At 42.9% G+C, this 23,451-nt stretch overlaps 3 protein-coding genes and 2 long non-coding RNA genes across 8 annotated transcripts in view; 2 read left to right on the forward strand and 3 right to left on the reverse strand.

Annotated features, from left to right (window-relative positions):
* Positions 1-3,043: 3,043 nt before the first annotated feature.
* On the forward strand, positions 3,044-3,742 carry LOC118517726 (partner of xrn-2 protein 1-like). The gene is made up of 2 exons (XM_036064177.1): positions 3,044-3,185; positions 3,266-3,742. The coding sequence occupies exon 2, from the start codon at positions 3,291-3,293 to the stop codon at positions 3,591-3,593; it is 303 nt and encodes a 100-aa protein (XP_035920070.1). The 5' UTR covers positions 3,044-3,185; positions 3,266-3,290; the 3' UTR covers positions 3,594-3,742.
* LOC118517723 lies at positions 3,743-6,442 on the reverse strand. The gene is made up of 2 exons (XM_036064174.1): positions 4,519-6,442; positions 3,743-4,448 (listed from the first exon to the last, which is right to left on the reverse strand). The coding sequence occupies exons 1-2, from the start codon at positions 6,140-6,142 to the stop codon at positions 3,826-3,828; spliced, it is 2,247 nt and encodes a 748-aa protein (XP_035920067.1). The 5' UTR covers positions 6,143-6,442; the 3' UTR covers positions 3,743-3,825.
* Positions 6,443-6,930: 488 nt separating this feature from the next.
* LOC118517724 (U4/U6 small nuclear ribonucleoprotein Prp3) lies at positions 6,931-10,034 on the forward strand. The gene is made up of 2 exons (XM_036064175.1): positions 6,931-8,478; positions 9,221-10,034. Exons 1-2 carry the CDS (start codon positions 7,098-7,100, stop codon positions 9,970-9,972), a joined length of 2,133 nt encoding a protein of 710 aa, XP_035920068.1. The 5' UTR covers positions 6,931-7,097; the 3' UTR covers positions 9,973-10,034.
* Positions 10,035-11,005: 971 nt separating this feature from the next.
* LOC118517727 lies at positions 11,006-14,027 on the reverse strand. The gene is made up of 2 exons (XR_004908344.1): positions 11,895-14,027; positions 11,006-11,724 (listed from the first exon to the last, which is right to left on the reverse strand). It is a non-coding gene; the product is annotated as an uncharacterized LOC118517727 (long non-coding RNA).
* Positions 14,028-14,209: 182 nt separating this feature from the next.
* The window catches only part of LOC118517728, a 31,477-nt gene continuing 22,235 nt past the window's right edge, over positions 14,210-23,451 (reverse strand). Inside the window, exons 6-7 of one of the 4 annotated variants that reach the window (XR_004908348.1) lie at positions 14,567-15,258; positions 14,211-14,489 (exon numbers count right to left, since the gene is read on the reverse strand). This is a non-coding gene — a long non-coding RNA (uncharacterized LOC118517728). Of the gene's footprint in view, positions 15,259-23,451 lie in introns of all 4 variants that reach the window. The other 3 variants (XR_004908349.1, XR_004908347.1, XR_004908346.1) reach the window with 3 other exon arrangements.

Here is a 23,451-nt window from a genome sequence, read left to right on the forward strand (position 1 = left end):
GCGGTTAATGATGTGTTTTTGCGCGCAAACCCTTCGTATGAACATACTTTTACACCTGTTTTCCAGCTATGGTGGAATCGCTCACCGTTTGCTTCGACTCACGAGCTGCCTGCTGCGATTTGCTTGCCATCACTACGGAATGGTTGAATCGTATGCCGCGTTACTATGGAATCGCACTTTAAATCCGCTATTTCTCTCGAACAAACCGTTTTTTGTTCTTTTCTAATGACAACAAACGAACCGGTCTGGTCTATTGGTTAAATCAAATCCAAATGATTGAACAGAAGCAATTCAATTGATTGCATGGTAACGGCATGTAATATGCATTCGTCCTGTTGCATATTCGTTACGGTGAGGGCACGCCAATCGAACGCTTCGACTGTAACCATAAACAGGTGTACCTTCAGACTAATTATTGTTGAAAACCACGATTGTAATCCGCGTTTTTACTCATCAACATATCAAAGGAAATTGCATCTCGTACTTCACATTAACAGGTCGATTGTTATTTATTGAAGAACGAGAACGAACAACTGTAATGAACTTACTGTTTTTCAACCGGGTTTTAAAAGTGTACCATTTAACTCCACGCATAAAGCGTCGACGTATGGCTAATCAAAAAAAGACGCCAATATTTCAAAACGCGTAACTACGGTACCGTGCAACTCGGGAACTGACCGACTGTTTTACTGGCTACTTTTACCATAAGTATTTTATCGAATAATCAATCACATTCCAGCCAAGATGGCATATGGTTTGATGTTTGCATTCTTTTATCAAACCTAAACCCTAAAGTTTGGTATTCTGACAAAAAAAAACAAATGCTTATTTTTTTCTTACTTTCAATAAAAGCATATTAAAGCAGTAGTACGCGAAGGATCGAACACGGGGCCGCGACGTAAAGCGTGAGCGTATAACATAACCGATCGACTCCAAATGTACACCCCCCGCGGGGCTTTGTGAATGAACGAGATGCCATGAACACTGTACAAAAATGTTGTAAAACACAAATGCTAAACATGCTTTGCTTCTATTCTAGCTGGACATAATACTTTTGTTTACTACTCTTTAATTTTGAAAGCATAACAAAACATTAAACGCATGGCAAACTGCAGGTAATAGAAAGAATTGATGTCTCCCAGTCGCGTCTCTCGTAATCTTGTTTTCATTCAACGCTGTTATTTCTTTTTTTTTTGCTTTGTTTTTTGCACTATCTATCGGAATCAACTGCTTGTCTTACTAGTACCGCTGGTTCCTCGCTGCAAATAATAAAACAACACATATCCAACTTTTACTAAGCTTTTCAACAAATTCAGTAAAAGTGAACACAGCGACTAGTGTTCTCATCATCTGTCTTCGCGAGAAGAGATAGAGAGGCATTTTCACAATTCCCAATTCTATTGTTATTTTGTTGTAATTTTTCATTTTCACAAGATAGGAAAGGTTGCATTTTGTTATTTAATTATAATTTAATTGTTGCGTATATATTGTTGACTAAATAAAGCAAAGTAACATTACATTGTAAGCATACTATTTCAAATGCGATCCTGTCCGACATGCTTCGTTCCTTTACACGATCTTGAAAAGGTAGGTAGGTGTAACAAAGCCAAAGGATTGGCTGGTAAATAGTATATACCGGATTGTACTTTGATAAACCCCGGATATGCTTACCATCTTGTTTTTTCTGCCGTTTCTGCTGCTAAATTCAGTATGTGTGAATGTCACTGTTTTCGATTTTAAAGATTTTATTACCGCTCATACTTATTGTTATCCTCTGAGATAGCTTAATCTTTCTTCATGCATACGTGAAGACACGAGTTTATCGCGTCCAGGCGATCCCACAAATCTAACGAACTAACTGAGCGTGTTGTGGATTTACAGGAGTGTCACAGCTTCATGGTCACGTGCAGAAACGAGATTATTTAATGACGCGATTCCACGATTGGCGAAGCCGTTGTAGGCTGTTTCGACAAAAGGGTTTAAATATTTATTCCAATGTGTGTTTTTTTGTTGTTGTTGTGGCATTCTTCTAAGGCAAATAATCGAAACTTGAAAGACGCGTTTACCTTTCTAAAGCATTGCTTTGAAAAGTTTTCTATCCTATTAAAGATTTTAAATGGCACTACTTCTAGTGTGCCGTGGCAACCTCCCTCCGGAATGAAAGGCACGATTTAAGTAGTAGATCTAGCATGTTCTGATACATTTTCTCTTTGTTCTTCACCTTTGAAAATACCATTACGAGTGTCCATAATTTTGGACCATTCTTTAGATGTTAGGAAAGGGTTTTGTAAGGAATATTCTTTAAATGCCATACATCGATACCGCTCACGGTTTAGCGCCGTCGGCTGTGTGGATGGCCTAAAATAACTTTGCGGGCTGGGTCGTCCGGTATCATTCTCATGACATGACCAGGCGACTCCAGTTCGTTGGACGATGGTGATATCACCGTACAGCTCGTAGAGCTCGTCATCATAGCGGATCAGAGGCTTCTGAGCAACTCAGAGACCTATGTGCGTACTGGGGCTATGCATGTGCTATACAGTCCCCAGCTTCGTCCATCGCGGCAGGTATGTATGGTGTGTGTGGCAGGTATTTAAAATCAGAAACAGCCGATAACATGACTTGTGTAAAATTCATAAATATGGGTTCATATAAGATATGCCCAAATCCTTTTTTTCGTTAGTTTTTTAGAGGGGTTTTGATGATGAGTTTATGATTTGCTTGCTTGCTTGGAAGTGCTTGGAACGTGTTAAATCCGTTGTTTGCCAAAGGCTTCCCAACAATATGGCTGCGTACGTGTGGCTGCTTGAAATATTTCATTTCGTTTCTTTTAAATGTCTGTTAAATGTCTGGCCCTTGCAAAAGCCTTTCACCGCAGGGATATCAATCAACGGGCTGCTTGTTGAACGTCGGAGTAGAGAAATAAGCGAACCCAGCAGGCCAATCGATTTGCTTCGTAGTTTGAACACGCGCATTGAGCGACGAACAAGAACTTTATTATTTTTCACCATAACGACGCCTTTATTGTTTTTTATTTGTACCTTCATAAATTATCAACTGCCTTTTTTAAACTCTTAGTTTTCAACCAGCAGTAATAGACGTAATAGGATCAACTGTCAAAAATAAAAATCAACAAATTAACAGATCGCATAGAACACACAACAGCTTCTAATTTTATAGGAAAGGTAATTGAGTTCACGTTGATCAAAACTTATACGCTTATGTTACGGTAATTTACAATAAGTTTGTTTTTCTTTTGCTTCAGGACGCTAACCGAACCAAATCTCGCAATGACTTTCGACGTGGAAAAATACAAAACCTTCTACGAGTGTGACGAACATTGGGAGCTGAGAAAATCGTTCATGGAATCGCATATAAACAGTTTCCCGGAGGATGAGCTGGTTTGCCTGGCGCAAGTGTTTACCAACATTGAACTGCTGGGGTGCCAGTATCCTCCGGAAACCATGCGCATGGTGGCTGAACTATCGAAAGACATCGTTACCAAGTACCGTGATGCGCGAACAGGAAAATTGAAACGAACTTTCGTTACTGCATCGGACGCTGCTGCGTCGCGCTACGTGCAGAAAAAGTAGCACTCACTCATGGCTGTATCAATGCGGAGTTTGCAAACGCTCGAGGAAATAATCTGATTTATTGTTTTTTTTTTTTTGTTTTCCGTGACGCTAAATAAAGCAATTGAAATAGTTAACTGATCGTAAACAACAAAACACATAAAACCAAATTTGTTCTTAACTGTATTAAGATTTATTAAAAAATAAAAGAACAGGATGTTCTTAGCAAAGGTTCAGCAAACGGTGCACGGCATTAAAGACGATCCAGGCTTACAGCCTCCGAATGTACAACGCCAACCTTTTGCTGTCCGGCTTTGTCGTGGTCGGAGATGACCACACAGCTCGGGCGTGACAGTTTAAAGTTCCGGATGCCTTGCGCCGTTACGGATGTGCCTGTTACGTCCAACAGTTTTAGGTGTGGCGCTGCCGATTCGAGATGATCGAGTGATGTGTCGGTGACGAGCTTATAGTTGCGAATAGACAGCCGCTCCAAACCAGTTAAATTGTGATGCAATATTTCTTCCATAAGTGCACCCGCCATCTCATTGCGCGACACACCGTACGCACAGATTCCACGATCACTTACCAATGATACGTAGTTTGGTGCAGGTTGTCCTATGCCTAAGTTGACAAAAATCTGGTGCTGATTGCCATTGATCGGTCTGTGAATGAGTTCCTGGAAATTTCCCGGCATGATGATTACTTGCGGCAGAACGCGTTGGGGTGGTGCATTGTTTTGCTGCTGTTGCTGCTGTGGTGGAGGCTGCTGTTGCTGCTGTGGTGGTTGTTCTTGTTGCTGCTGTGGTGGTTGTTCTTGTTGCTGCTGTTGATTCGGCGCCGGTATGTCGTTTGGTACATCAAGCAACCGTAATTGTCCTGAGGAATAACAGAAAACAGAACAAATGTAACGAAAATGTACATGCTTGATGAAAAATGGATGCTTCACCTTCGGGTTGTTGTATGTGGCGTTCAACTGGTGGATTTGGTCCAGCTGGCGCTCTTTCGCCTGGTCGGTCAGGTCGAGGTGGTTCCGGACGAGGCCGTTGAGCAGGATTACCAACACCAGCATCGAAAATTCGTTGCTGTGCAGCATTCATCATCTGCATCTGATCTCTCTGGCGACGAAACACGCGATGGGGATGATTTAAGTGGACGTTTTCTCTTCGCTGCAGCAGCAAATCTCTATTGATGATCCGCACAATATTCTGTCTGTCCTGTCTATTGTTCTCGTTTGCTATTGGCCCCGCCGGTACAGCTGGATTGTTTGCAACCGGTTGCTGTGGGTCGCGGACGATGCGTATTAAATTGTCCTGATTTCCGCGCACGTATCCTGGATAGTCCCCGTGTATGATGCGTATTTCAAACACTCCATGTCTAGGGCGCGGGATGGGTGGCGGCAACTGTACCCCTTCCGCCGGTGGTTCGTCTGGGATTGGATCGGCAGCAGCGTCGTTCCCGCCGGCTCGATCTACTTCTTCATTCTGAAGTAGATCAGGCATGGCCAAACGATGCAACTGTTCTACGCGCTGTCGTTCCGCCTCATTATATTCGTTCAAGCCTCGTTCCGTGCGCAAATGTTCCGGGCACTCCAATCGTAACTCTTTCAGCGAGTGCACAATATTGAAACAGCTGACATCCGAATCGGATATCGGTGTGTCGCGTAAGTCGAGCACTTCCAGCTTCTTGAACCCGAAGCGTGTCGCCAGGCTGGCGTACGGGACGCTATCTTTGATATTAGCACAGCCCTTCAGGCTGAGATATCGCAAATTGGGCAGCTTCGAGAGCACCATGAAATCGTGCGTGTCGAACCAGGCACAATACTCAATGGTAAGCTCCTCCAGGCGGACGAGATGTTTGTACATGTTCGATAGAAATGAACGCATTTGCTGCTGTTGCATCACGAACTGGTTGTTGATGTTTTGCACCGATAGTGCACACTTTCTGAACACCAGCGAACGCAAGGTAGGAGGAAACAGTGTGATGCTGATTTCGTTCATATCCAAGTATGCCTCGGTCAGTTCCATGCACTCCAGTAAACTGCAGCGTGTTTCAATTGCCTTCAGGATGCCAGGCGTTAGCGTTGGTACGTTCCACAGCTCGGCAGGATACACACTGGTCATACCGCGCAGCTTTAAAGTTTTCGTTGTAACTGGTTGCAAGTATTGTATGCGTAGCTGCACTTCTGCCGTTGTTAATTTTGCTGAGGTAAAATCCGCCTCCGTCCACAGCGTTTTATCCGCTACTAATCGCTTCAGCCTGGTGCAAACTTTCGACAGCAAAAGCAAGCTGTTGCTGTTCAAATGTAGAAATACTAGCAGTAGTATTTCGTCACTGAGATCCAAAATGTTAACGTGCACGTTGGGCGAAGCTAATTCCGTCGCTTTATCGATACTTTTCGGTGCTTCTATCAGCTGATGTTTTGCTTCTGGTTCTACATCTCCGTCATCCAGCCGATTGGATAGCTTTCTTTTGCGCCCTTGCTCGCAAGATTGTGGTGGCAGCGCAGCAGCATTACTTGGCGATGGTGAGAACGTTTCCGAATTTGTCTTATCTAAGCTAGGAGGATCCATTTTTTGGAAGGGTTTAATGGAAAGAGGCACCGAACACTAGTGAAGATGAACTTGTGTTGACGTTGCGATTCGTCGACAAATATGCCTCACACAGCACTTCTACTTGCTACAGACACTGCTGTCGCTCGGTAAGATGGCTTGGTGTTTGAGTGCACTGGTTGTACGACGACATTGGCTTGTAAGTTTGGGAAGTACCAGTTTCCAAAACTTTGTTATTTCTATATTCAGCGACACAAAACCGAGCCAGCGATCGAAATATATGGGGTTCGCGAATGACATTCACATAATATGTAATTTTGTTTGGCAGATGTGACGTCTCCAGTGCAAGGTATATAAATACATACACCTTGCTCCAGAGTGACGCATTGGCCCAAGGTTAATGCACACTGCACAGCACGGTTCAGCAGTTGCGTTCAATTTTCAGGTCGAACAGGGCTTTGGAATTGAAATGTTCGAAAAGTTTAGGCACCAATTCGATTTTGATCATTTAGTTGCGACTGGGAAAAATAAAAGCGGCTCGATTTAGTCACACTCCATTACCGTGGCGGAAAATTGTGATTCCATCGATTTCAGCGAATGCTGGCTATTGCCTTTGTAAAACCATTGTTGTTACGTTACGAAATGTGGGAATAAATGCAACATCGCCAGAACCAAATAACATTTCTGTGCAGACGGCAACATGGAATAGAATGGATGGAAAAAAAACACTGTCGGAAGAAAACGATATTTCGAATCTGATCGTCAACTTTTCGCTATCTCGTTTCGATAAACCTTGGTGCTTTTTGACAGCTTGAATTAAAGATTTACCGTGTGCCAAAAAAGCGCTCGGATCGTGTGTACCGCGTCGTTGCAGCGTATTGTATTGCAAATCATTACATTTGTGTCTTTTGAACAGGTTTAAAGTTCTGGTCCTAACAACATATACTTCCTTCCCAATCTATGGTGTACGGAAACCATGTCGAATCAAGTTCGTATAAACCTTTCCGAAGTTCGGCCGAGCGTAGAGAAATTGGTCTATAAGGTGCTCGGCACTTCCAATGGTACAGTGCTGTCTTCAATAGAATCGAACCTACGCAATGGATTCGATCGGCGCAAGCTGAACGAAGAGTTGTCGTTCACCGTCGATGGACATAAGGCAATGCGTATCTGTGACAAGGTAGAAGATTTGGTGGATAATTTACGAATCAAAGAGCAGCACTTGAGCACTCCCGCATCGCACGCTACTGCACGATCCGCAGACGATGGCAAAAAACGTCCTCTTCCTGACCAAGGGACGCTTGACGTACAACAATTGCTGCGAGCTAAAAAGAGCAAGCCTGAAAATGACGATAGCAGCGCCGGTGCCGTCTACCCTTCCGCTAACACAATCGCCGTGCAGGCAAGCGTAAGAAATGAAGCGGAAAATCTAGCTGGAAAGAACTTTTCCGCCATTCATATAAGACAGATGATGGAAAACGCACAGCGAGAAATCGAAGAGCGCAAACGAAAGCTGGAAAACATGAAGCTGAACAAACACCCCAACGTTCCGGCTTCTGCTGTGGCCGCTGCGATGACGGTGAATGCCAAAATTTCTACAGCGGCTGCCAAAACGACGGACGACGATTCAAAAGGGACTACCACAAGCATAAAGTCCGATTCCAATGGGGCTGCTGCTGCTGCTGCTGCTGCTGCTGTTGGTCCATCGGCTATATCAGACATTGAAAGGTCTAAAAAAATTGCCAAACTTCAGGAACAGATTAGAGCCAAGCTGTCCGGTACGTTGGCGAATGTGATACCTCAACAGCAGCCGCCTGTTGACAAACCAAAACCGTTGATTCTGGATGCGGAAGGGCGAACTGTGGATGGGAGTGGCCGCACCATCGTCGTACCGCAGCTGACGCCAACGCTGAAAGCCAATATTCGGGCAAAGAAACGTGAAACTACCAGAAATCAACAAGCATCGGAACGAACTGCGGTTGATGTTTCGAATGAGACACAGTTTCACGACGATCGTATTATACTAAAGCCGGCGGTGAGAATTAAGCGGTCGTTGCGTTTTCACGAACCTGGCAAATTTCAACAGCTCGCTGAACGGTTGCGGATGAAGGCTCAGCTGGAAAAACTGCAGAATGAAATTTCACAAATCGCGCGCAAGACCGGAATCAGCTCGGCCACGAAGCTTGCGCTGATTGCGCCAAAATCTGATACGCACGTAAATGATGTACCTCAGATGGAATGGTGGGACTCTGTTATACTGATGGACGATTTCAATACACTGGACGCGCAGGGCAATATTTCGATCAGAGAATCATCCATCACCAATCTTATCGAGCATCCAACGCAAATGCGGCCCCCAAGTAAGTATTGATGAATGATTGTTTATATCATTACAGATAGCATTGAATGATAATCAAACATTAGCATCGGAATAAGATTCTGCTCAGTCGCAGATTTCCCCAGAAGCCTCCTATTTTGAGGAACTCATAATAGCACATTCGGGCGCGTGCATAGTCAATGTAACGAAATCTACGACTAAAAGATTTCCTATGAACACATATTTAGCTTAGGTCTACGGTCAAGAATACCGAATCGAAATTCGAATCCTAACAAATGGCAATCTTTGTGAGGCGCTGGCGTTTCTCTGATTCTGTTAAGAACGGATCCAAGAAGACACTATTGAAGTTCGGGTATCGTTTTATTTATTTTATTTATTTATTTTTAATTATGACGTCTTGAAGCCGTATTGTCAGCACCGCATGATACAAATGTCCAAAAATACACAAAATTCACAAAAAAAATACCAAGGCATTTCCTCCCAGATACTTCGCCTTATCCCGGGCGTGCACGGTGCGGGATATCGTTTTGCTTTAACAGAATTTTGTTCTACGATCTAGATGAGTATACGATGGATTTATTTTCACAATCTGCTAGGATATATCAGGCTGTAATAATGCCGCCATAGTAACCGCATTGCAAAGGATCCTATCTTTGGCGTTCTTTTACAAAACAATGCGGCAGTGCTCAGGCCTCAATAAGCTTTGCTGTTAAACGATGTGTGTAAATAAAAACCTAATCAACTATCTTCTTTTCATTTCCCAGATGAGTCATCCCGTGGCGTTTATTTACCAGTGTTTCTTACCAAAAAAGAACGACGTAAGCTGCGGCGCCAAAATCGACGTGAAGCATGGAAAGAGGAGCAGGAAAAAATACGTCTCGGGTTAGAAGCACCCCCGGAACCAAAGTTACGAATTTCCAACCTGATGCGCGTGCTGGGCACGGAGGCGGTGCAAGATCCGACCAAAATTGAAGCCCATGTGCGTGAGCAGATGGTGAAGCGACAGAAGATACACGAGGAAGCAAACGCAGCGCGCAAATTGACCGACGATCAACGGCGGGAGAAAAAAATGCGCAAAATGAAGGAAGACACCACGTTGGGTGTGCACGTTGCCGTGTATCGTATACGGGAGCTGCAGGAACAGCAGAGCAAAAAGTTCAAAGTGGAAACGAACGCGAAGCAACTGTTCCTGACTGGCGCTTGCGTGCTGTTCCGGGACTGCTGCGTGGTGGTGGTGGAAGGGGGTCCCAAACAACAGAAAAAGTATCGCCGGCTCATGCTCCATCGCATAAAGTGGGAGGAGGATTTGGTTAAAAATGCGGATGGTAAGGAAATACCCAACTCGTGCGTGCTCGTGTGGGAAGGCATGAATCAGCGCCGAAATTTTGGAGAGTTCAAGTATAAATCGTTTCCGCTGGAGAAAAGCGCAAGAGATTTCTTTCAGAAGCATCACGTTGAACACTACTGGGATTTGGCGTATTCTGGAGCAGTGCTAGAAGCATCCGAGGACGCGTGATGAGTAGGAAGAAGAAGAGAAAAATAAACGCTACCCCACCAGGTGGGGAGAGTATAACATCATTACAGTGTTTCTCAGGTCCTGTAAGAAGTATCTGAATGTTTAAAACGATGTGCGATTCGAGATATAACCACGAGCACGTAAATTGCATAGATTTGTGTGTGTGTCTGTCTAAATCGCTTGTTGTGTGGAAGATGGAGATACTAGCAGTACGGACTGAGCAGCTGACAGAGGAGGCGGTGCTGTTGTTGTTTTATCGGGTAATAATATGATGGCTAGGTCGATATCAAGTAGGCAGGTGGCTCGGTGTGTAGTGTATCCATGGCAATCGGTATGGATGTGGCGGACGGTAATCGGTAGAAGCTGCAAAATGGTGGGCTAGATCGGTCGAGAAGATAAGAGTGTGTCATGCGGGTTAGACCGATGCCAAGCCGGGAAAGGCTTGATGGAGTGTAGTTTTGTGGAGAGGTGTAGGTTGTGCCGTGCCAGGTGCTGTTCCAGCGACTATTGTCCGTTACTATACGCGTTAATGAAGCGGCTGGCGTCTCAGCGTGAAAGTTTGCTGTATGGTGCTGCTCGGCTGGATTGAGCCGACTTTCGTTAGCCAATCGATCAACTTTCTCCTTCTTCTAAAAAAAATCGTCTGAGAGTCTGGTTCAAATATAACGTCGTTTTTCGAAGCCCCCTTAACCGATGGTGGCCCTAGGCGGCCGGCTATTCCGCCTACCGTTAGATTCGCTAATGCTACTTGTCAATAGGTCGGTTATGATGAATTTTGCACGTTCATTCAAAATTGGCTACCAGGTCCAGTTAGCACCAGATACCTACCTTGGTAAGCTTTTAAGCAAACCGGATAGCACTAGCTATCTACCCGTTCTATTCTGCAGCAAACCGGCTCTACCAGTCCGAATAACATCTGCCTGCTACCTACTCATTCTAGATTTTTAGCAAACCGCTTGCTGCGGTCCCGATAAGTAAAATATTTTTAAATATGGTTTAAAACTGTTTACGGCATAAGAACAGGAACAAACACTGATTTTGAGCGTTGCATATGCAACTTTATTACAAATCCACATGATGATTTGATTTTTATAAATTGCTTCTGGTTTCAGTTGTTCGGTACGGGTATTCGCTGGCAAATGCATGAGATTTAGATTTATATCGCATAGCTGTATGATGACTCAAAAAATGGGATTTTTTTAAGTTAGGCGTGCATGGCGTATGACATTGTAAAGCTAATGCGTAACAGCAGGAAACGAAGGAATGGGCGTCAAGGAACTGGATGAGACGACGGTCTTTGGAAGTTCCGTGTTCAACGGCGGTCAGAACACTTGCACTGTTGGTGAAGATGGAGTTGAGATTGTCGGTACGAAATCTTTTCATTGGCGAATAGTTTTCGAGGCTGGAAAAGATCTCACAGCCGCCGCCTGACTCCTGATAAACGGAGCCGTCTGTGTAGAGACTGGTGATAGTGCTGGCATTTGTTCCGGACCAGGAGTGTGAAGTTGACGTTGGTGATGTAGCTGCCTTTTCCGGTTGCCCGGAGTATTCGTTGCAGTTCCTCGTCCATTGCAAGAGTACGATAGAACCAGGGATATATTTCCCTGTCATGAGGGCAGGAGCGTCTATTCCTTTTTCAAGGATCCTGCTGCACAGCTGCAGCTAAGACGAGTCTGTTGGTGATGATGTGTCGTAGAGGAAGGAGGGACGTTCTGTAACAAAATCAACCGGTAGTTTATTTCCTTCTAAATCCTGTTGGAATGGATAATAAAAGAAAGCCGTGAGACGGAATGCTTTTTGGGAAGTGATACTCGAGTCTTATGAAAAAAAAAACCCGTCGTTACTTGTCTGTTGTGCGTGCGAGTGTCTTTGTTGAATGAAATAAATCTACGTGCTTCATTATAATAACAGTCATTGCCTACCTTGCACTTGATCAAGGGTTCTTCTTGGTTGTAGCGCGGACAGAAGGGAGAGAGTACGCCTGGAATCAACGGTAAATCCTCTGAGGGCAGGCGTACGGCAGTTGTAGCCGGATTGTGCTACTATGCATCCCATTTTGGTCTGACCGTAATGAGCACAGTTGTAGCACATCATAGGTTGTGGATGGTTTGAATGCATCGACACTCGCATGACGCCGTGTCAACATGGAACAGGAACAAGTTGGTGAGAATATATCACAACACTGTTGAATCTCACTGTTGCTTCGAAAAGTTTTTTAACTATGAAGAACACACGTCCGCACGGTTTTGACTTTCTATTCCGAATGACGCTTTTTTCGGTCGCGCTTTTTGCTGTCGTCTTTCCCCGGTTGCCAAACACACAACAACAGTCAGGGGTTCTTAACACGTCTGTCGATAACGCACTGAAGGTGCTCCGTAAAATTCGGATATTTTGGAGTAAAATTGTGAACATCATGGTAAAAGCTTGTCCCCAGTGGTGGATTGTGTGTGGGAAATAACAAGGATTTCCCTTACCGATGGGGCCCCCCCCGACCGACGAGGCCTCGAGCGACCGCTCCTAGGTTGATCCGCCACTGCTTGTCCCCTTGACTAAGTGGTCTGCAGTAGTGTGGTAGTGGAACATAACAATGACGGACAACAATTTGTGAACACTAAAACAGGAAATCTGCAAAAATTAGAAATTTTAAATATTCGATCCGTTTCCGACTGTAAAAGTGAAGACGTCTCTACACGACACAGGTGAATTCGCCACTGGGGAACGCTGGTTTAACCGAGGAATCGACGGCTTTTTGTGGTTTTAAATGTGTTGTAGGCCAGAAACGGATCGGGAATGACGACAAAACCAGCGGAAGTCTCAGAAAGGCTGCCGGTTTGCAGTTCGGCGCGTCTAAAGTGGACGGGGAGGTTCGCGACTAGTGGGACTGTTGCGTCCTGCAACAAGGGCTGTGTCCGTGCAGCAATATTTCTTTCGATCGACCCCTGGAACATTTCAAGATCCTTATACTGAACAAAACTCTTTGATACTAGAGAACACCACAACCGAAGACGGAATTGGGCTATAACACTACGGGGATGAAGACACAGTAAGCTGGGGGAGTCAGGAAAGAAGTTTTTGCGGGATATACAGATCAGTTCTTAGTATACAAATCACAACCATACACACTATAAGACGTGTTCTATAACTGTTAACACAAAAATGGCCATTTTTGGCACGGTTGGGCTTCGGAGTATTTGCAAAAAAAAAAACTGTTTAAGAGAAATGTTATGCAGAAACTTAGAAAAATGGATTTTATTTTGAAGGCGGAGATATTGAAGATATGTCTTTTATTAAGAGCCTGACCCACACGACAAGTCGTGATCACCATTCATGTGGCCAATGAATAACTGGCCAAATGACTTGGAAATATTTTGCAAATCTTGAGATATAAAATAACGACTATGTTTGCAAAACAATAGTGGCCTCATGTCTTGTTACATACTTCAAACGAATCAGACATATTGTTCGAACTAAATGAGGCACGTTTGGTCGCAGTATGCATTAAAAATGAGCAGGAATTATTTAAAAACTTCAAAAATTTATATTAGAAGCTAGAAAAAACAAAAAAAACAAACGTTTACAGATTTTTTGAACGGTTTAATGCCAATAATTTTCATAAAAACGTAACCCAACCAGTCCTAGGTTAGGAAAATCGTCCTCAAAGTCCAGGATTTGCTCGATTTTAAGGAATCCGGATTTCCGTTACAGGCATTGTACATTTTAACACATTTTGACATTCATTGTCAAAAAAAAGTCTGTCCTCTCGCATATCTCGTGATTGAAAGAGTCTTTTTCCTCTTTCCCTTTTTTTGTAATAGGGGCCAACACGGTCACCAGGGAATAGGCCCAACCGATTCTCGATACGAGTTAAAAGTGTGGACAACAGGCAGGTTTTTGTTGCGGCGAAGGGGGGTGTCGGGCGCCAACAGTGCTGTAGTGACAAAGTAGTTCAAGGAGTTGGCGAAGGCTGGAGGCACTAGCGGAGGAGCTGAGCCAACTGCAAATCAGTTGCTGGTGTCCCTTAAGAAACAGAAAAATGCTCGTGCGGAGGCCGCTCGGAAGGAGAAGCCACGACAGTGTAATCCTAGTGTAATCTTAGTGACGACCTGGTGTTCTTGCTCCCCTACACTACCTCTGGTGTAGCAGGCGGTTACTGCTATGCGTAACCACAGCTACCCCAATTGTAGTCTGTTGGTTGCAGTGGTGGAGTCCATACTACAGCATCCTGCTCCGGTGTGGAATGAGGTCTCCAGGAACCTGGAGTGTCGATGTATGATGCATTATGTGCAGTGAAAGAAAACGTTAAAGCTCGCATATACCTTGCGGACTGTGCGCTACGAGACGGTTTTAGTACTGGCAAACATAGTGCCGATGTGCCTGTTCGTACAGGAGGACTACTGGTGCTTGCAACGGTACCAAGGGGGATATCATTCCGTACAGTTTCGTATTGAGGAGCGCTAAGAACCGTGCGCACTTGGCAGGAGACGTCATCCTCGGCCTGGCTGCGATGTCCCGGTGTGCTAGAGAGGACCGTTTTGGGTTAGAATTTTGAGTGTCTAAGCAAGCCCAAACTTGCCAAGGAGGGAAACGAACGTACAGGTGTTTGCGTTGTGATACTGACGGTTACTTAGCGAGGAGCTACTAAGCATAACCGAAGTGTATGCGGTACGGCCGGACCCCACGTCATTGCTGTATTACTTTGCTCGGGTGCCAGTATGACGATGTATGACAGAGTGGCCAGAATATGTTGATTGCAGTCCTGCAAATTAACATGGCGTGTAGCCCAAAAAGGAACGAGCTCCTGAAATCTAAAGACTGCCCACGAATGACGGTGGGTGGGCTGAGGATCCGTCCAGAAAGGTAGCATGAAATGCATTGCAACAACTTGGTCTGGTAGTTCGCAACGATCGTTGTGTTGTTTATGGACCCGTCGATCCCCTGCTATGATATATAATCAATGGTAGCCAACTGTTTCGCTAGTGATCATCGGTACGTCTGGTTCACAGCGGGAAGTTGTAGTACAAAACGTAGTCACCATCGTCACCAGCAACAGTAGCATCTGCCCAGACCTCACGAGCGTGGCGGCTGTAAAGTGTAAAAACTGAAGCAACGTCTGATGGCCTCATGATAAATCTTAATTGCCATGTGTCAGGCAGCCAGCGAGTGTGCCCTCAGTCGAGTATGACGTAGCTGCCGAGCAACTCCGGTAACCGTCTGCGATGTTGCCTGATCCTGCCAGTGTCCGATGTATCGGTACTTTGATGCAATGATGACGAAGAAGATTCTGTTCTGAACATTTTGTAGAAAGGACATACATTTATTGCTCTAGCTGGAATCTTACAAGCCTCTACATTTGGCTATAACATGATGATATTTCTTAAGTAGCAGTTTGACGTAAGTAGCATAAGATTTGTATTATGATGGGTTTTTATAGTTGCTTTCCTATTCTTTCATTACATTAAACCACTACGAAGATACACCTAAATTTCATTAAAGTTTTCCTTTAGAATGTTAGTTTTAACAGATACGCGAGCTGTGGTTGTATTCTATCGCCTTTGTTATAGCTGTTAGTTTTATTACTAAAAACTAGAAACATAAAATATTTATACATTCATTGGGCATTAAAATTTTAAACATATCAACATACTTTTGAACATATATAGTTTGCGTTGCATAATAATAAGGAAATATATGACACATGATGCAAGAAAGAAAAACAAAATTAAGGCCATGTTTTACTATAAACAGCAGTACGACACGCTCGTCAACCAAGGACTCGTTATCTTTAATCATTTATGGGGACTGTTGAAAATAGAGTGTAGCACTCATATTCTTATTAGGAAGCGAGTTAGCAATTTGTGATAATTCAGTACGAACAACATGCTGATGTGGCGGTCGTCAGAAGGTAGCGTTGAATATTAAGCCATTTGTAAGTTCATTCCTGGAAGTTAAATCTTGTAGTCATTTTTGGAAGCCAAAACGATTGAATAGTTAGCTGGTGCTCGAATAGGGAATAGGGAATAGGAGAATAGACCCACCAATCTATTGTTGTCGGAAAGTGGTTTAGTGTTAAAATTGAAAAAAATCGAACAAAATCATCGATTAAAAAAACTTCACAAGAGATCATTATTATCGATGAGTAGAAAGTAGTTCAACGATTTCCAAATTCAGGTGATCCGCAGACACAATTTCTAAATTAGCTAGCTAGCAGCGTGTGATGAACTGCAAAATGATCATGATAACAAACTATCAAAAATGCTAATGCTCATGTCCATACACTTGGCAATTTCGTTGTACCAGATGTACAAAGAATACTGTGGGAAATACTCCCGAAGTACTGGTGATATTTTTCGTGGTAAAAGGTAGTGAAATTCTTGTAAGCTGGGTGCCGTTCTGTTTTCAACTGTTTATTCGTCCAGTTCATTTTACAATTTATTTTTATTATTTCATCCAAGAGTTCATTCCGATCCTAAGCTGGTTAATCCGATAGCGTCCAAAGTGTTGTGTTTATGTATTGTAGTTAAGTGCCTTAGTCCTAATACCCAAATTTGAATTCAAGTAATTAATTCAATTCTAACCCAAAACAGTAAGCCAGATGTAAGAGTTGTCAAGACCTTGAAGAGCAGATTCAGGTTTTCCTATCTAGCTAAATGCTTCTTCAGTTTTTGCTATCCATCAAACTGCAGTTTCGGTTTTTGGTGCATCTTAATGACCATCGATCGATTAGTTACAGCATTTGTATTGCAAATCATTACCACGTTTTCGCAGACGTTCACAGGAAGCTCGTGAAGCTACTAGATGGATGATAATCTCACGCATCAATACCCAAATAAGATTCGGTAAAATCTTTGGAAATAATCAGTAAATAAAGAGAAATAGTATAGTACATATCTGCTTAACATGACTAGTTCAACATTCAAATCGGACTCCAAAAGTGCAACAACGCTAACACAGCTAAGTGCAGTGAGCTGTGTTTGAGAAAAACCTTAAAATAAAGTGTTTTGCGAAAAGGTGTAATGTTTGCCCCGAAAGCTTCGTACAGTAAGAGCGAAAAGTTTGAATGTGGCTTAAATCCCAAACACAGACAAGAAGTATGAATGACATAGTGAATTCTTAACCTAATTAAAGGAAAATGAACTTAGAGTAAAACATGATAATAGTGTTACAAATAAAACCTTTTGACCCGGTCAACGGAGAGGTTGGTTTTCTGGGGTTAGGCTTGACATGAAAGAAACAATTTTTTCGATAGAATATTCCCACGCACCGAGAAGCTTTCAGCTAAGGCAGCAAATCAGCGCGGATAAGGCATAAGCAGCGTGCGACCAATGTTTACGATACAGTGTGGCGTACGCAACACCTTTAGCGCGGTGCTAGAGCATCGAAAATGTTTACAGAACAATGCGCGCCTCAACATACGCGTTCAGCGCGATTAACGTTTACATTACAGCATGTGTCAAACGGCAAGTGCGTCCAGCGCGATGAATGTTTACATTATGTGAAACGCAAGTGTTCCCCCGATCAATGAACAAACATTATAGCATGGGTTTGAACTGAGGTGCGCGATCATCGATTCCTGCGCTCCAAGCTTGGTTTGCGACCACGATAGTGAGTTAAACTATAGCATATTGCGGCATTAGCATAAAAGAGACGTGACGATATAACCCGGCGCGAACGCCGGACGATTTGCAAGTCGCACAATTAAAACACTTATGCTTAAGTTAGGATACGTAAACACAAGCTGGAAAGGAAATAGTTAAACAAGAAAGACTATTTAACAACGTTAACAAGACGAATGATCTTTCGTCTCGTTCCAAGGTTCCCCAAAATTTGTATGTAAGAAATCAACTTATTCAATAAAGAGGACACAATTCTTAACTGGTAAACCGAACGCTTCGTAAGAGTTTCAGAGTTCTTTTCAGGCACGAGATCAGAAATAATCCTTCCCTCCGGAGAGCGGATTCGACCCCTCAGCGGTGTCTACCACTCCGACGGAAATTACTAGGAATTGTGACTGTGAGAACCCTCCGGAAATCTCCCCTTGCTCCCCTCCGAAGACCGGATCCGACACCTCAGCGGTGTCTACCACTTCGTCGGAAGCTAGGAGAGAAGCCAGTGTCCAGGCGTTGGTCAGCGGAAGATTCGACCTCGACCTCCCTACGGAATTCGGGCCGGTGCTCTAGTAGTACCTACTGCTCCGTCGGAGGAATTGGAAGAATCGCGACCGCCCCTCCCATCTGGTCCACTTTTGGAAGATCGCCCGGTAATCCGGAAATGAAGCCCCTTTTCTGACCTGTGCGAGGTACGTTGCATCCGTCGATACAACGCCCGAAGGAAGGTGCGCGACTCCTTTTCTGAATCGTCCATACTTTCGAGTGGCCGGTTCACCAACGGGGACGTTTTAAGTCCATTGTTGTTCCCGTAGCAACAACAGTCCGAAAGTAAAAGCGAGTGAGCGACGATTACTTCGGAGTAGAAGATGGCATATCATTTTTCGTTTACAAGGCGACCGTGAGTTAAATCTGTGATATTTGAACATTCCAATATGAAAGCTTCAGACAAAAAGTGCATACGTGTTTCAAGAGGTCAAATTGATCCTGTGACAGCCAGCAAAGACACCACCTTTAAAACTCACCGCTGTGATGCCGAAGATTAGTAGCCGACAATCACTACTGTTGCTTCATTTGACTTAACGCCTTGCCGCCTAAGCACCACCACTAAGACGTACGCAGATGCAATACAACTGCAGAACACGGGGGAAGCGATTGGACCGCCAGGATAGAGGTTTAAACTGTTCTTCTTCAAAGAGCTGTAGCATACTTGCTAAACATCTTAACAATATCTTATTAACAGAGACACTTCTTAACCTCACAGAAACAAACAATGCTCCATACCATAATTTCAGACAGACAATTCATTAAACCTGTAACCTACATTTCATCAAGACTGCAATAAATGCATATTTAGCTTTTTTGACCAAACGCACGATAAAACATGAACATTCAAACACCGACCAGCACACCCGGGTAGCGAGTGACGCAATGCAACATGATACGAACAAAACAGAAGCAAACACCCGGTGCACAGGTATCAAGCGCAGCAACAAATCGGCAATTAAACTGAAGCAAACCACCTAACCCATATCGAACCAAAATTGCGCAACGTAAGGCGACACATTGTTTGCGCCAAGAACCTTAAGTTCTTGTCTCCATGCGGAACGTTAATGTAAGCAAATTTTTAGACCATACTGTTCAACGAACAAACAAAACAAGACTTATTCGAACTAACAAACAATAACACAAGTCCGTCCATCCAAACGAAATTCGACACTTTTCTTTACGACAAAAGCTTTATGCTCTTGTCGCCAACCAGAAAAAAAACTATTAGGCAATATAACCATACAAATAGGAAAAGTTATTTCAAATTTAAAATAAACTCAACCTAAATTAAGTAAATTGAACTTTACTAAACTGTATGAAATAAATCTTATAAATAAAGCTATCTTTCCCGGCCAACGAAGAAGTTGGTTCCCGGGCTTGCAACTAAGAACCTGGTGTCCAAATCTGTTCAAGAGCTTTGAGAGTCCCCCTACCCAAGGTAAGGCCTCGAAGTCTCCAACGAGCTAGTAAGGGATGTTCCCTATGAACATCTGAAGTCGCCTAGCCGACTTAACCCGTAAATAGGTTCCTGCGCTCCGCGATGCATATTACATGGCGACCGTGATATTAATCTGTAGTCTTCGTGACGTGAAAAGTATATAAGTTGACCGTGATTTTTATCTGAAAAGCGTATGAGTTTACTACAATTAAGTGAAACATTTACCACCGTTAGTGAAGAGTGAGTCGAATAAAGTGCATTAATGTGCCATATCGAATGGTTTAACTGACTCTAATGCACAATCAGAAAACGAAGTGATGGGGACAGCTGCAATACCGAACTAGTGATATACGTGAAATGAGAATCATCTTTAACCGAGAAAACCCGGTATAAGGGCAAATCAAAGGAGGAAATGCCTTGTGAATTTTGTGTATTTTTTTTACGACGCGTGTTTTTTTTGCAGATATCCTGTGAATTTTGTGCCAAACCAACTCCATAGTGACGAATAGATATGTAGAATCAAATCGTGAACAAATGACCGTTAAGTGAAATGAGCTCAGTGGTAAAAATATCAAAAAGTGGTGCTCTTGAATTCGTAAAAATGTTCGATAGCAACCATCACAATCCTTCTTTCAATGGGGATGCTCATGTGAAAATAATGAACATTTTAGAAAATCATAAGCAGGCCCACGATAACCACGATTGGAAATTGTGGCTTATTGTTATTTTGGGCTTAGGACAAGTGCTATTTGCTCTATGGAAAGCTTACAAAGCAATTCTTGGAAAGCAAGCAATGAGAGCTTTAGAAATGCAAAACGCAGCCACAGTGTAAAAAAAAACAACGCATGTGAGGTGAAAATTATTAAACAATTTCTAAATTGTGAAACGTCAATTGTGCAAGATGAAACGACTACCACAGTGGAAGGCGAGACCACGGTGCACGAAAGTGGATCAACGGGATCCAAAGAAATAGGAATCTCCAACGTGGATGCATACACGCGTTCATATGCAACCAGAGCCAAAATCAATCAAGACAGCGACATAACGGAAATTAAGCAAACACTGCTAAGATAACGTGACTTAAGTGAAGTGAAAAAAAAAATGATATAAAACGTTTGGAAAGAGCTATATAAAGAGCCAAAATCAATTCAAGAAGTCACTTCCGTCTCGCCACCAAAGCCCAAAGCAATTCTCCAGCACCGGACCACCATCAGCCTCAGACGAGTACACCGCCGCCGTTAACTCACAAGACAACTAAACCAGCCGCCAGCCCAGAGAACGACTACCCCGCCGTTACCAGCCCGCAGAAAACAACCCTACCCCACCGCTGAAAACAACAGCCAGAAGATGTCGCACGGACTGAGAGACTTCAATGAAGAGGGAGAGTACACCGGCCCTTTCATCCCCGACGAGAAGGCCGTCACGGAGCAGCGCGCCGAGATAGAGGCGCTTTTAGAAACCGTCAACCAACCAGAGCTGGCGGCAAAACTCCAACAAATTTACTGCAGGTATGAAACGGGATACCTATTCCACCGACAAATGTTTGCTATAGGAACGGAAATCCTTATGTCGTTGTTGGGATTGTAAAAAAAAAGATTATAATAATAGTAATAAATACAAAAAAAACAAAATTTAGTAAAAAAAATTCTTTTAAGCTTGAAATTTTTTTTTTAAATTACCATTGTCAGGTCTCCGTTGAATGAAAAAAGAGAGAAATCCGAAAAAAAACCTAGAGCTGCATTATCCACCTCGCAAAAACAAAAAAAAGGGAATAAGTTCGCATAGGATGAAAAAATGAAAAAGAGTTTTATAAGGAAAACACTCCTAGTTTCAATCGCTTCTTTAAATTGATTCACTGGAAAAAAATGATTAAATACACGAATTCATAAACTGGTCCAAGCATCAACATTATCATTGCAGGAATTAATTTTATGCTCCATACTATGGTTAGCTTATTTTTCTAGCTTCATAAAATATATACAGGCAAACATATAAATGACGAAAATATTGGATAATATTGAAAGGTTGCATTGTATTGATAAGAAATTGCAACAAAGTTCCACTAAACTTAGGACATGTAATTTAACGCAACTTAAGCTTCAAGCAGAAAAGTATTTTAAAGAAATACAAAGAGAAATTGACGATTGCAAAAGCAAATACACTATCAATGAGCTGTTGAATTACCGTAAAGTATCCCGTAATTTACTAACGAACATAAATACTAGAATAGATGTTGATATCCTTAACACGTTCGGCGCCAAGCGCAAATCGGTATAGTTTCCTGCTGGCCCAAAAATCACAGAGCGCAGCACCGAACAATGCAATCGCTCAGAACGCGCTTGAGATCTCAATGGCTTTGTTGGAGAGAAAGAGACAGCATAGTCGGTGTTTCGTTCGTTCTAACAGAAGAGTACTCTTGGTTTATTTTTTGTCCAACTTTTGTTCCTGGGAGCGTAAGAACGTGTGCGAACATGTTATCACTTGTAACTGCCGATTTCTTACTATTGAACTTGCATTCAGTAAGATCTGTATTTTCACCTCAGTTGTTCGATTTTACTCGGTGGAGATACAGCGCAGAACAGCATTTTTTACCGTCAAGATGTCCAACGTGATTGAAAGCGACGAGGATAGTAACGGAGTGCTAGATTTTCAGAGAAAAAATAAGAATCGCATAGAATCAGACTCAGACTCGGACTCAGAGAATACATGTGCAAGTGATGATATCGAAGAAATGCTCCACGAATTAGTCTTAGCTGAAGAAGACGAAATGAGCAAAGCCACTGATGCGTTGCCCAACATTGAATGGCACCAGTTTTGTGGCAGGCAAAAATCATTCTCTTTTACCGGAAGAAGTGGTCTGTTGTTGGATTTGCCGACTAATATCAGTCCAGGCGAAGTGCTATCGATTTTCTTGGATGAAAATATCATAAACCTATTAGTTACTGAAACCAATAGGTACGCAGAACAAAAATTCAACGTCAACGAATTAACAGCAAATGCTAGGCAGAATAAATGGAAGAAAACATCTGCAGAAGAAATTAAAAAATTTATTGCTCTAATGATTTGGATGGGCTTGGTACAAACACCACTAAAGAAGTGTTGGTCAACGGATCCCATATATAACTTTCCATTACCGCGCAGCACAATGTCACGCAATCGTTTTGAGGCATTGTTAGCAAATATTCATTTCGCTGATAATCAATCTAATGCAGACAATGGCAGACTAAGGAAAGTTTTACCACTAGTGGAAAAGTTGACCACTAATTACCAGAAGGTTTTTTCACCCGGTGAAGACATTGTTGTCGATAAAACAATGGTTCCCTGGAGGGGACGTCTTATATTCCGGCAGTACATTCCAACTAAAGCCCATAAATATGGCATAAAATTGTTCAAACTATGTCCAACAGAAGGATACACCTGGTCTATCAAAGTTTACACAGGTAGAAACACCACCGAAAAAAGAAAAATTGGCGTAGCGGAAGAAGTTTGTGTCGAACTTGCAGAAAAATTGCTTCATGAAGGACGAACATTATTTGTCGACAATTTTTACACAAGCTATGAGCTAGCTCTAAATTTTTTAAAATGTAATACGCACGTAGTCGGTACAGTACGATACAATAAAAGAAATATGCCATCCCATGTCATGTCTCACTCGCTCAAAAGGGGTGAGATGGTAGCAAAAGAAGACATGAATGGAATTGTAGTGCTGAAATGGAGAGATGTTCGCGATGTTCGAATTTTATCTACAAAACATGCACCTATCTTGGTTCCGAGCAAACAGTCAACAGTTAGTAGCCGTCTATCTAAATTGAAACCTCTTGCAGTACTAGAATATAATATTGGCAAATCGGGAATAGACAAGAGCGATCAAATGACATCATATGCGAC

Source organism: Anopheles stephensi, chromosome 2 (assembly GCF_013141755.1).
Source record: "Anopheles stephensi strain Indian chromosome 2, UCI_ANSTEP_V1.0, whole genome shotgun sequence".
Taxonomy (NCBI): Eukaryota; Metazoa; Arthropoda; class Insecta; order Diptera; family Culicidae; genus Anopheles; species Anopheles stephensi.